The 13,864-nt window shown below is 39.4% G+C and overlaps 1 protein-coding gene across 1 annotated transcript in view; it reads right to left on the minus strand.

Moving 5' to 3' along the window:
- The window catches only part of LOC107539298 (uncharacterized), a 480,399-nt gene that overhangs the window by 416,728 nt on the left and 49,807 nt on the right, over positions 1 to 13,864 (minus strand). Inside the window, exons 2-4 of the mRNA XM_087818335.1 lie at positions 7,234 to 7,368; positions 4,839 to 4,948; positions 3,336 to 3,437 (exon numbers count right to left, since the gene is read on the minus strand). Coding sequence (XP_087674461.1) covers positions 3,336 to 3,437; positions 4,839 to 4,948; positions 7,234 to 7,368 — 347 coding nt within the window. The remainder of the gene's footprint in view (positions 1 to 3,335; positions 3,438 to 4,838; positions 4,949 to 7,233; positions 7,369 to 13,864) is intronic.

Raw genomic sequence — 13,864 nt, forward strand, 5'->3', positions numbered from 1 at the left:
AATCCATGTTTACAATAACTGATCCTTGGTACTTTAATTCATCAGATCTCTGGTTTGGGATGAAGTTCCAAGTCATTCCTTATTATGCTAGCATGCCAGAAATAACAATTAGCATTCACCTAGATTTTAATTCACCCAAACCAAATAAATGAGTGAAGCCATTACCATGGCCCACAAAACATTTTACAAATAACTGAAATGCATATTTTGGTCCTTAAGTATATTAAACTTAACACATACTCATTGACGACCCCAACAATCTCACTACTAGGAATCTGCATCACAGAAATAGAAGCACCACATTACTGCACCCTGATTGTTGTACCAAAAAGCTGAAAACACAGTGAACGTCCATCAGTAAATGCTGGTTAAAATTTTATGGTGCATCAATACCATGGAATGTTATGCAGCTATGTATATGACTCCATGAACCCACAGAAATACAAAAGAATATTCAGCAGATTGTTTCTGGGGAGGGGAGGGGGAGGAAGTTGGAGAGAAAGGGGAGGGTAAGAAAAAAGAGGGGCTTGCCCGGCCAGGCGTGGCTCAGCGGTTGAGCGTCGACCTACGATCCAGGCGATCAGGGTTCGATTCCCGGTCAGGGCACACGCCCGGGTTGCGGGCTTGATCCCCAGTCGGGGGCATGCAGGAGGCAGCCGATCAATGACTCTCTCATCATTGATGTTTCTCTCTCTCTCCCTCTCCTTTCCTCTCTCTGAAATCAATAAAGATATATTTAAAAAAAAGAAAAAGAAAAAAGAGGGGCATTCATGACAACAGTGTATAGAAGATAATCTCATGTAAAACTGCATGTGTGTGTATGAATATAAATAAACATACACAAAAGCATTACTACATGGTATCTGAGGGAACCAGGACCGTACATTTTTACTTTCCTATATTGTATTACTGTTAATTTTTTATATTTGAATTACTTTAGATTTGAATTGTTATCTATATAATGTGAAAAACAACACTGGAAAACCGAGATTAGCGGTAGTATCTTCAGACTCTAATCAACCTGCTTGATAGAGTATGTGTCCTATCAATTATATCCTTTTTAAAAGCAACCTTTTCTGACTTTCATTTTTAATCTACTTTCATGACTCAGCTAATGTTACCCCTTTTTAATTCAGTTCTCCACTTGTCTCATGTATTTGATTTCCTAGGAATTCTCCAAAATTCCTCCATAAAACCCTCTTCAATTTATATACTTCATGATATCTCATTTTGCTGGATGAAATGTGATACCTTGTAGGAGATGCCTGAACTCCTACTTTAGGATGTATATCCATCAGGGCTCATCCATTTTTCTTTTTAAATTCAACAGGAGTTCCATAGTGACCAAAATAAAAAATGTCAAAATCTAAAAACACACTTGGAAGACAATACTAAAAATGCACTGCAGACTCCTAAGAGGTATTTTGTATAGCTGGTCTTCTCTCATGACTCCTAGAACTTTGTAGAGCACAAACAAAGTTATGGAAAAGACATGCTGGTTCTATATTTGAAATGATCCAGTATTGTAACCAACCCAAAACTGAAATATATTAAGTCTAGCTACTTCAATTTCAGAAAGCATTTTAATTACTTTGGTAAATAAAAGTTTTTTTAAGAAACTGGAGTAATCAAAATATTCCAGTACTGATGTTGAAAATAAAAGATAAATTAGCCTAGGTATAACATCTAAGCCATTATCATTACCACATGTTTATTTAATTACTTTTCCCCTCAGGGACTTGATGTTTTGAAAGATTTGTTCTACCAAAACAAATGAATTAATGAAATAATAATTAATTTTTAGAAATTCTTAGTGAATCATTGACATATGTAATTGCCCACCACAGCTACTGATCAAGATGAGGAAACCAGTGCTGCACATGTAGTTGACACAGTTTATTTAGAGGCAAATGATTTGTTGTCATGGATCAATGTATAATTTCTGCTAGCTTCTTAAAAATAAGAAAACCGTTGAAGATACATCCTAGAGCTCAACATGTCCACTGACCTGTCTCAGGATCAGAGTACTAGTCACAGAATAAACTGGGGTTGAAAGTCAGCTATATTTTAATTCACATATTTGTTTGTTTAAAGCAAAGGATTAATTTACAGGAAGAATAGCTGTGAAGTAACCCATGAAAATCTTGAGCCTTAACCTTACGCCAAGGACAGAGGAGACAAATGGACATGAGTGATGAGCTTTCAGCAACCTTTCAATTTCACTTACAAAGATTCAAGTAAAGGACAAGAGGAGGCAAACATATCAGCAAAAGCTAATGAGTATAATCTTTTCATTAGCTTTTTACACCTTTAACTTCTTCTGTAAGATCAGTTTTGTTTTGTTTGTCCTGCCCTGAAAAGACAAATGCAGATGCACTCAGATTCCCTGGAGACTAGAATCAAACCACCAAGTCAAAACAAATCCTTTTGGAATGACCGGCTTTCATGGCAGATGCAGTAAAGCATAAATCACTGGCCATTGTGAAAATTACCTACACAAGGAAAACCTGAAATGCACATGTCCAAAATTGGCAGTTGATAAAATTACCTTGTGGACTAGGTTATCAAGTTTTAAAATGTTGAGAGTCATGCAAGTGTTGTTGTTTTTTAATACAGGGTACAGAAGTAGTAAATATCACACTAAATTTGCATTAATCCCCACTTTGTTCATTCACAAACCACAGAGATCTCACAGGAAAATACTGTCCCAGCACTTTCAAACCGTGGCCCCATTAAAGATTTAACATCTGAGGTTAGAATGAGGTTTTCATATTAAGCTGCCATTTCCTTTATAAAACAGACCATTTTGTACTTACTGCTACCCTTTGAACTCTTAGAGTGAATATTAAAACTGAACTGCAAAGCATAATTTGTGATGCTGAGTATCCTGTAGCTTGGAGGTTTTTTGCTTAGTGGCTCATTTTAAATGCTCACCAATCCCCATAGGTACAACCCAGCCATTAGTCTGCATCGACAAAATTGGCTGGTCCCTGAAAGCAAAGCAGACAACTCCAAATCACAATGCAGACGATCTCTGGCTTAGAATGGCTCGACTTGCAATTTTTCAGCTTTACAATACCCATTCAGTAGAAACCGTACTTCAAATTTTGAATTTTGATCCTTTCACAGGCTAACAATATGTAGTATCATACTCTCTTGCAATGCTGGGCAGCAGCAATGAGCTACAGCTCTCAGTCGGCAATGAACTCACCAGGGTAGACAACTCATACATACAGTGCAGTACTGAATGCATTTTCCACTTAGGAGGGTTCGTGGGGACACAACCTCATCATAAATCAAGGAGCATCTGTAAAATGGTCTTGATGGTGACTCACCATACTGACAGTGGGGCCCCTGAAAACCCTCGGAACACTGGCACCGTTGGGCTTCACTGTCCAAGCATCTTCCATTGAAACATGTCCCCACGGCAGAGACAGCTAAAAAGGAGGGTAGATGAGGGGGAATGAAGAACATTGTTGAGAGAAAGAAAGAAAATCCCCAATGTAACCACCAAGTTGCTAATATAAATATAATCTAGAAATTTCCACCGGCCCCTCCATAGCAAGATTAAACACTGTTTTCATTACAAGTTAAGGCCTTGCTCTCTAAAGCCTTGTAGAACTCTTTATGTGGCAGCATCCGCCTCACCAGAAGCTTGTAGAAATGCAGAATCTCAGGCCCCACCCCAGACCTAATGAGTCAGAATCCACATTTTTAAAAGATACAAGGTAATTTGAATTTATGTTCAAGTTTGAGTAGCACTAGTGTAAAGAAACTCCATGAAGAAGATGATCGTGTGGCCAAAACAATCTAAAACTCAAGCAAGAAATACCAGTATTTCCCGGAGGCAAAGGACTGTGATTGGTGTCATACAAGAATTTAAAGAGTTTGTCTCACAGTCATTATTTCCAGGAGTTTATAAAATAGTTGAAATGGCATCGTGGGCAGATGCTTGCAACTGAGCTTAGACCAGCCAGCTGCAGTGGCCTACCTAGGACTGCATGCAAATGCAGTGGCCATTAACACCGAGCCTGCTTAACACGGTAGGCCTGAGGCACCTCACTAAGCTAGTTCAAGAGCAGAAAGTACAGTGGGAAGGAAGCAGGATGCTGACAAACTCCCTAAGGTACAGGGTAGCAGGAGAAATAAATTACTGCGCTGTGGTGCTGCACTGATTGCAACACACTGAAGCATTTTAAGTGCCTTTGCAATATCCATAAACACACAGGTAAAAGGGTCGCTAAATGGAGCCATTTGTCCTGGCAAGAATGAACGACATAATGCCACCAGTTCTGCCGTGTGAGTGCTGTCAAACATACTTGAGGGTTCTGGGAGACTCTCCCCACACATTTGTACAAGGACTGCATAGCTCATCTCAAAAAGTAAACTGCCTCCAGAGTTCTGCAATTAATCATGACATGTACAGGTTGAGAAATCCCATTTAGATTTAGTACGGTGATTTCCCTCTGGACTCCTGAATCCACTGTGGATTACAAATTTGATGATATGGGAAAGGGGCAAATGGAAAAGTGTGATGGAAGTCAAGGTGTAACCGGCTGGCTTTAAATAAACTGTCTTTTAAATAAAGAGACAGAATGCAAAGTGGCAGTTCTACGGGGCTTGAGTTCTGACCTATCATTAGAAACGTTTATCGGAAAAGCTTTTTTGTGCATTTTGCACATGTCACATGTGAATTTTCAGTCCAAGGAGATGCTCTGAGTCTGTGGTGATTCTAAAGATGCCTAACACTTGACAGGCATGATATGATTGGAGCCCCAAAAGGAGTGAAACCATTACTTCAAGTGACAGAGAGTTAGACAGGAAGAGTTATAACTTACAGCACAGGCAGCCAGGTTCACCGTCCTGCCGGCGCCAACCTGGGCAGCACCTGTAGACAGTCTGTCGCTCCGTGCTATATGTCTGTCTGTACATGATGTAGTACCGGGTCCTAAGAAACACAGGAATCTAGATCATACTTCCTCTTACAGCAAAGTTGTCATCTTAAATCCACTAAAAATTCTCCGAACAACCCAAATCCTGCCATTTATACACACACAATACATATATACTACTTGTATATATTATATATGCATGCACGTGTGTGTGTGCACAAGAGAAACCCTCACATCCTGTGGTATAAACTATTCTAAGGGTCACTCAAGCTATCAAGGATGAAACCCAAAATTAGGAAGTGAATAATGAAATTCTGAAGGGTAGTCAGTTACGTGTTTTTTCAACGTGACAGTGAAGGCCCCTCCTAGAGTGGTCCCACTATAGCACGCATTCTCAACAGCGGTGATTCACCTACAAGGGGGCGACCGCTGGTTCTTGGGTGGGAGGGGTAGAAAAAAGCTTTGCTAATACACTGGTTTGTGGTCCTACAAAGGACCACAGTACACAGTATACCTGCGGTATTAAAACTTCATGGGGGCGGGGGACAATTACAAAAACTTTTTAAAATTTACAAGGGTTCCTCAGGGGGACAATAATGAACAAAGGTTGAAAACACTAAACTATAGATATTCGTGCCGGCCTCTTAATACACTATAATACCAAACATCTCTAAACTGTCTAATTTCCTTTCTATCAAATCAGTGTCATATTGTTTCTTTATGTCAAAAGTATTAACATATTCTCTCCCCTTTATATACCTATCCCCAAATCCCCTTCATTATTCAAAGCCAATTTCAAGTTACACTTCCTCAAACTTTTCTTTCCCCACCATGCAATGTATTGCTCCCTCGAAAACAGGACTTACTGGCCATACCACTTTTTGGGACAGTTATGCTCCATCCTGAAGTATAACCTAATATTTTGTATGTGTAGCTCCCCAGTAGGGACATAAGTATAAGTTTGCATACTTACCTACAAACAAAAGGGGTATTAATGTGGCAAAGATGCCAAATATCCTTGAACACTGCCTCAACTCCAAAGCCAATGTCATAAATATTTATTGAATTAAAAAATATGTAAAACTGCCAAGCTATTGAGAATAAAAATATAAAATGTGTTTTTCTTATTTATGTTTGTTTTCCCAAGCCTGAATGTCTATTGTAATGAACTTCTTTGGTTGTCTAATATCAACAATGATTAAACTTCATGGGGCAGTACATGAAATCTAAACAAAAAGGCATTTTTTTCAAAAACAACTACTCTAATGAACAAACGTATTGAGTACCTAATGGGTACCCAGCATCGTGCCACATGTGTTAAATATACCATACCATGCATGGTATTATTTTTTTCTAACTTTACAGTCTGAGGCACACAGAAATATAAGAACTTTGCCTAGGGCCATACAGTTAATAAGACCCAGGGGAAGTTTTCCAATTTAAATTTCATTTAAAGGTCCTAAGTATGAAGTTTAAAAAGACCATATATATGAAGGTTACACACACACACACACACACACACACACACACACACACACTAGTGTGCACATGCAATGTATATGTAAATATCCTTAACAATAAAATACTTAATCCTATAATATCTTATTTAGTACTATATTATTAGTGCTCTGGTATTTCTATACAATGGCAAATCCAGTTATTTATAAATGTCCCCAACTTTCCTTTGGCAGTAGTAGTAACAATAATAACAAATTCATTAATCTAAATCCATACTTTAAATCTTTAATTCAGATGCAGTTGATTCATTTACCTAAAACTTAACCCATCAGCAACCATTTGTATTAAGAGGTACTTGGATATTTTGTAAAACTATTTTAAAACTTTTCAAAATCCATAGGAAGCCTTGAAGCAGAGAAAACACTGTACTTGCTCTTCTCTCCCAACCTGCTGAGTTGATCTTAATTCAAAGGCCATCCTTGAGTCAAAGAAGCTCTGGGTTTCAAAGTGTGAGAAGAGAACTGAGGGCTGGGCAGATAGCCCTTCACAACCTCAGGCACCCCAGATCCAAGTCCTGCTAAATTCAGCAAACCAACACAATATTCCTTGTTTCTGTCTGTCTTCTGATCTTTAGCTTTCAACACTCTGCCACATCATGTGATAAAATTAGTAGCATCTACCCCAAAGTACCTCACACTTAAATGAGGCCAGAAGTAAATTAATAATATATCTTGTCTCTCAAATTTCCTGGTGGATATATCTTATGCTTGTTTACTTAATTATATAATGATTCTCTAAAATTTATTGGAGAAAATCTTTAGGTGCAGTTGAGGCTTTTGAGTTTGATTTTGAGAGTCAAAAGGAGTAGCAGAAGCACCCTTACCTTCGTTCGTAGCCCACACACCAGCTCGGGCCGGCGCAGCCCTGTCTCCAGAGCCTGACGGTGTGTGTGACAGCTCGGACACACGGGCGAGGAAGTCCCACCACGGCCAGCTGCTGCTCTTCACAGACATTGGGCCTTGAAAGGAAAGTAGTAATGCAATCAAAATAGATTGTTTCTCAATGTTTTATACATGAACCATTCATTCCTCCACTTTCCACAAAAAGCTCGTGGTGACTTACATAAGTACATAAATTAAGAGAGAAAAATACAGGCAATGTAAAAAAAAAAAAAAATCAGGCCGAGAAAAAAAAATAGATTTTAAAAATAAAGGGAAATTTAGAAGATAAATATAAAAGCCATAAGTTTCCATGTGCTTAGAAAAACTGAGCTGCAAATTAAGTTCGGAGCTCTTTTGTAGACAAAGGTACAAAAACAACCAGAACTGCACACTATTCATGAAATTCTCGAAGTCCATGAAGAAAAGCAGGCCAATTCATGAAAGGAAGTGGAATGTTTCCTAGGAATTAGTTCTCAACAGTCATTTCCATCATATTTAGTTAGTTCAGCTTCATACACAATGCCTCTTTTAACACAAATACTCTGCCACCAGCACCATTATATTAATATTTCCTTATAAAATTTACAGAATTTTAGACACATGATCTTTAACGTTTTAATTATAGAGCTAGCTAACACTGATCACCTGAAGTGTCAGAATTAAACCCTTTTGTTATTTGAGAAATGCTTTACTTAATGATAAATAATTTACTAGTCCATATGAATCACTTTGTATTTGAAAACAATACTAATTATAAAGCAAACTGGCCCAACCACTCATATTTTCCACGATTCACAGTCACCTGCCTGTCATGCAGACATCACTGGGGTCAGACTTTGATGTTTTTTCTTGCTATCAAGAAACCCAGTTTAGTCTCCATATTCATGATCTGCTGAAAATATAAATGCTTTCTGACTCAGGCGTTCCAGTTGGCTCCCAAATAACTCTGTGAACTTGTCCAATGATGATAAAAATCTCTAACAAGAATCTCCACACTAAAGTCAGTTACATCTGTATCACCTAGATCACCTTTCGTGATCACTCCTTTCTGGGGCTCTGACTAAATCTCACCAGCTGATTTCACTTACAGCCCCGTTCTCACTTCCAGATATATATGAAAGGTGATTGTTCCGACTGTTAATGCCACCTAAACTGAAAAAAAGAAGATTCATGTCGAAGGTTACATAAGTGTTTGCACAGCACATTTTAATTCTTTAAGTAAATACCATAATATGGCCATAAATTTAAAAACTGCACATAAGTCAGGCATCCATAAGATAATCAAGAATTGGGTCTAAAGAAAACCTTAGCTATTAAAATTGTGGCTAAGATTCTCTGCAAACTTTAATGGGTTTACATTTTTTTTGTGAGCCAACTAGCCCCAGTTAGAATGAGCTCACGGCACCTTTGTTTTTTCAGTGAATAGTTCAAAAGCTTACCCCTCATCCAACCTGGAACTCCATTCTGTAACCTACTCTTCACTTAGTATTCCATCCATCCACCCACCTATCCTTCCATTAACTCATACACTTACTATCACCTACACGTGATGGAAATAGTCCACCCCAACCCCTGCACAGGATCTGAGTGTAAGCCGTTTATTTGGGAGTGAGGAATTCAGACTGGGACACAGAGTTAGCCAATTTAGATGCATTACTGAGCCACCAGCACTTTAGATGACTAGCTCCCCAAAAGGGTGCAGAAGCCTGGATATTTATACTCTAATTCCCATCAGTGACTGGTTGAGGGCTACTTTCTTTTTAGCATTTCAGGTGGAAGCACATGTACACAGTGTCAGCCTCCAGAAGACAAAGTCCACAAGCAAAGCAATGCACATGCTGGGTGCTGAAAGCCTGGCAGGTGGGCAGTGGAGAGGGACATGGGTGCTGCTCGGACAGTTTCAACTGCAGGTGATACAAACAAAAGAAAGTCCATATTCACTCAAGAGTGACAATCTAAAGAGAAGAGAGGGAGAAAGTGAATGCACTTTAAGTAGAAAATATGAAGTGCTAAGAAGCAATCAGGAGGCTAAAATAGAGAGAAGAGAGGACTACTAAGATTCATTAATTAGGGAAGGCCTCACGAAAGAGGTGACACTGCGACTCAAGAGAAGCCACCCACAGAAAAGCCAGGGGATGCCATTCAGGTGAAAGAAATAGAGTGAGCAAAGGCTTTAAAGGGGGAAAACGCTTGGCCTCCAGAGAGTCTGAAAGGCCAAACTGGCTCAAATGATGAGATGCTTGGTAGGGCAGAAAGGGCTTCTCAGGCCAAGTGGTTTTGATGCTATTCCCAGGGCACTGGAAACTGCAGAGGGTTTTTAGAATTCCGATTTCTGGCCTCATTTTCTACAGCCAGGACCTGGTGATGGCCTTGTGATACTCTCTCTCTGACACCAACTTGGCAATAATTTAGGTTAAATCTACACATGGACACTACGTAATAGCCCAGCCTAATCCAGCCTGGTCCCCAAATCCCTAAAATCCCCCATTGCTCCCTCAGGGTTTCCTGATTCCTACAAAGAAAGAAGTCCTCAAGGGAAACCTGTACCTTCAGTGAAACCCAAAGCCAGCAGCACCAGTGGGCATGGAAAGGCACAGCACAAGTTTTAGGCATTACAAGAGAATTGTACTAGGCTAATATTTCTAGAAAACTATCTGTAATCCAGATCGTCACCAAGTAATTTCTCTGATAACATCATAAGAAATGTTAATGTGACTCCAGAATGTCACACATTACTCAATTATAGTTAACAAGCAATATAATTTTGGTTGAAATAAGTTTTTATCTTAGGTTAACTCATCCTAGGGAATGTTTAAGCACATGTGGATAAATAAAGGCAGCCTCGTGATTATTCTGCAGGTGTCCTAAGTATATTTTAACAAAGAAATTAATTTTCTTTCTTAACTATTAAAACTATAAATGCTAGTAGTAAAATAACCTGAAAAACGGATATATAGAAAGTCAAGGTTGCCCCCAAGATGCTCCAATATAACCACTGCTAACAGCCTAATGTATTTATATCCAATATTTTGGGGTGCACAGAAACATATTTTTGCACAAATAAAATCATACTGTTTACTATTGTTTAAATTATGTGACAAGTCTTTTTTTAATTTAGGTAAAACTGGAATATAGAATTTCATAGGTGTCAGGTATACAACCTTATAGTGTGACTTCTGTATATACTACAAACTGATCATCATCAAAAGTCTAATTACCATCTATCACCAGACAATTGACCCCCTTTACCCACTTTTCCCTCTCTCTCCAACCCCTTTCCCTTCTGATAACCACCGATCTGCTCTCTGTATCTATGAGTTTGTTCTTATTTTGCTTATTCGTTTATTTTGTGGTGTGTTTTTTAGACTTCACATATGAGTGAAATCATACAGTATTTGTTTTCTCCATTTAACTTATTTCACTTAGCATAATACCCTCAAGGTCCTTCATGTTGTAACAAATGACAAGATTTCCTTCTTTTTTATGGTTGGATAGTATTCCATTGCATATGTATATACACACCAGATCTTCTTTATTTTTTAATTTATCCTTATTGTTGAAAGTATTACAGATGACCCCTTTTTTCCCCGTTGACCTCTTCCACCCCGCACCCACTCCCCAGCCCAGGCCTTCACCACACTATTTTCTGTGTCCATGGCTTATGCTTATATGAATACAAATTCTTTGGTTAATCTCCCCCCACACACACACTCCCCCACCCACCCCTACCTTCCCTCCAAGATTCATCAGTCTGATCTGTGCTTCTGTCACTGCATCTAGTCTGTTCATCAGTTTATTATGCTCTTTAGATTATGTGATGTTTGTCTTTCTCTGCCTGGCTTATTTCGCTTAGCACAATATTCTCCAGGTCCATCCATACTGTCCCAAAGGGTACGAGATCCTTCTTCTTTACTTTATTCACTCATCCATTGAGGAACACTTAGGTTGCTTTCTTATCTTGGCTACTGTAAATAATGCTGCAGTGAACATACGGGTGAATATATCTTTTCTAATTAGTGTTTTAGTATTCTTCAGATAAATAACAAGAAGTGGAAGAGCTGGATCATACGGTAGTTCTGTCTTAACTTTTTAAGTAATCTCCATACTGTTTTCCATAGTGGCCCCACTTACACTCCCACCAACAGTGTAGGAGGGTTCCCTTTTCAACACATCCTCACTAACACTATAACAAGTTGTTTTTTAATTTAGCAAACAACATGATATGAATATTTTCCCATTTTGAAATATATAGAATTACTTTAACTCTTTTGTTTTCTCTCCAGAGTATGGAGTTATCAGAATAGTTTAACAAATTAATTTAGCCAACATCCTATTGATAGACATTTAGTTTTTTCTAATAGTTTGTGACTATAAACAATTCTGATGTCAGCCCTCCTATATAAAGAACAGAATTACAGATTAATTTTTTTCTTCTAAGATTTTCTTATGAAATATTTATTTCCTGAGTCCTTTTAGTTCAGGTTTTCTTTTTTTGTTATTGTTAGCCTCTCTCTTTTATGTTTTAGGATTTCTCAAGTATCAGGTTATCGTTGCCGGTCTATATTTAATCAGAGGTACTAGAAGCTGCTTGGAAGCTATGTGTGATAGAAAGGGCTTATAATTGGTGGGCTCACTGTCAGGTGATTAGGGTGATTCTTCGCCCCAGGGTCATTTAATTTTTCCAGGAAAGTAATCCCAACCTGCTGCTTGGGACCAGCCAGGGAAAGGGAGCCCTGCTGTTTTTAGCCCAGTTCACCCTAAGCAGTGCCATCTGCACTCCTTCTGAAGCTCCTCTGGTGCTTGTTCTCCAAAGGAAAGAATCAATTCATTCATCCCCACCCCTTTTCTCTTTTCCTCCCTCCCTCCCCCTCCCTCGCTCCCTCTCTCCCCCTCCCTCCCTCCATCTCTCTCTCTTCCTCCCTCCCTCCAGAGAATGCAGCAGGGCTATTTATTTGTCCAGCTCTGCAGTTTGAAGGAAGAGATTTAGAGATTGCAACAACTTCACATACATTCTTTCAAACAACTCTTTGTCTCCAGCCTCACACATCCCCCCTGAGCATTCCTTGCCTCCACTCTAAATGATAAATGTTGCACCTCTCCAGGGTTCCCTGTGCAGGGACCAACAACCTGCCAGAATGGTATAAAGATTACATCAAAGTGAAAACATCTGAGCTACAGATGCAGAAAGAAATCTTATCGGAACTTCCCCTATCTGACTGAAGCAGAAGTTTACTAAAGTCATCTGCCACAGCTGCTCCTCCCATCACCCCCCACCACCACTCCTGGGAAGTCTCATCAGGGAGGCAACAGACCTTGCGCACTGGGACATTTCAAAGCAAATTTATATAAACAAACCTCATCAATACCATCCATCCTTTAAAGCCCTGGCCACTCCCAACCCCTGATTAACCTGGAATTATGAACACTTCACCCTAGCTGTTCAGCGAGGTACTCCCTATAAAGTACTCTTATGTGTATAATACAATATTCTCCTGTTAATTTTTCTATTGTCAATTAACTTGTAGGCCCCCAAACGCTCAACCCTAAATTAATAGAAGAAAATGTGTTCCTCTCGACAGTTTTAGCAACAAGAATGGATGATCAGAAATCCTCACTCATTCCAGAGACTGCAGCTGAGCTTTTGGGACTTCTGACCAAGCTGGCTTAAGCTTTCTTACTGGTTAGACTCCCAGATCTCTGCTTGGGGTGCACTTGAGCAAAAATGGTAAGAGCCTCTCATCTTTAAAAAAAAAAAAATTCCAAAATTTAGATTTGCAAGAGAAAATTTTTCATTAGAACTAGTCTTTTGGGAATTGTGATTCTGTTTTGGATCTCCAAGGGATAGCCATTGTGTTCTTTCTGTCACTGTTTGTGCTACTGTTTTGTGTTGTGCTGTCTAGAAGTGTTGCTTGTAATAAGGAGAATCACAGGATGGAACACAGGCGTGGGTCCCATACGCCTGTTGTTGGAGCCAGCCTCACAGACTGGTGAGTGTGTGGTTTTCACAGCACTAGCGTCTGCTTGGAAAAATTTGCTGTGAGTCACCAATAAAACCAGATGAGTTTCTCTTTCTGTCTCAATGTTGTGTCCTGAGAGCTTGACTTGGAACCAAAGAGAGCATTCTCTTTCTCTGATCTTCTGCTTGGCAGGGGGCACAGACTGTCAGGTCTGGGCTTAGAGGTGGCCATCAGATGGGGGGCCTGGAACGTAAGGGGCACGAGCAAAACTTTCTGTCAACTGTTGCCAAACCTCAGGGATGTCATCTAAGTCTAAATCCTAAAGGGGCTCAACCTATACAACTCTTTTCATCCCTTTTCCCATTGCCTTTGTAGTGCTGAGACTTCCCATGTCAGTTCTGCCCACCTGGTATGACAGATTGGCAGGTCCGTGCTGGTTCATCACTCTGTGGGAGGATTGGAACCAAGCATTCTTTTTCTTTTTTTTTACTTTTTAAATTTATCTTTATTGTTGAGAGTATTACAGGTATACCATTTTCCCCCGCAACTGACCCCCTCCACTTTGCTCCCACCCCCTCCCCAGGCCTTCACCCTGTTATTGACTGTGTCCATGGGT

The sequence above is a fragment of the Miniopterus natalensis genome, chromosome 6 (genome assembly GCF_054644295.1).
Source record: "Miniopterus natalensis isolate mMinNat1 chromosome 6, mMinNat1.hap1, whole genome shotgun sequence".
Lineage (NCBI taxonomy): Eukaryota > Metazoa > Chordata > Mammalia > Chiroptera > Miniopteridae > Miniopterus > Miniopterus natalensis.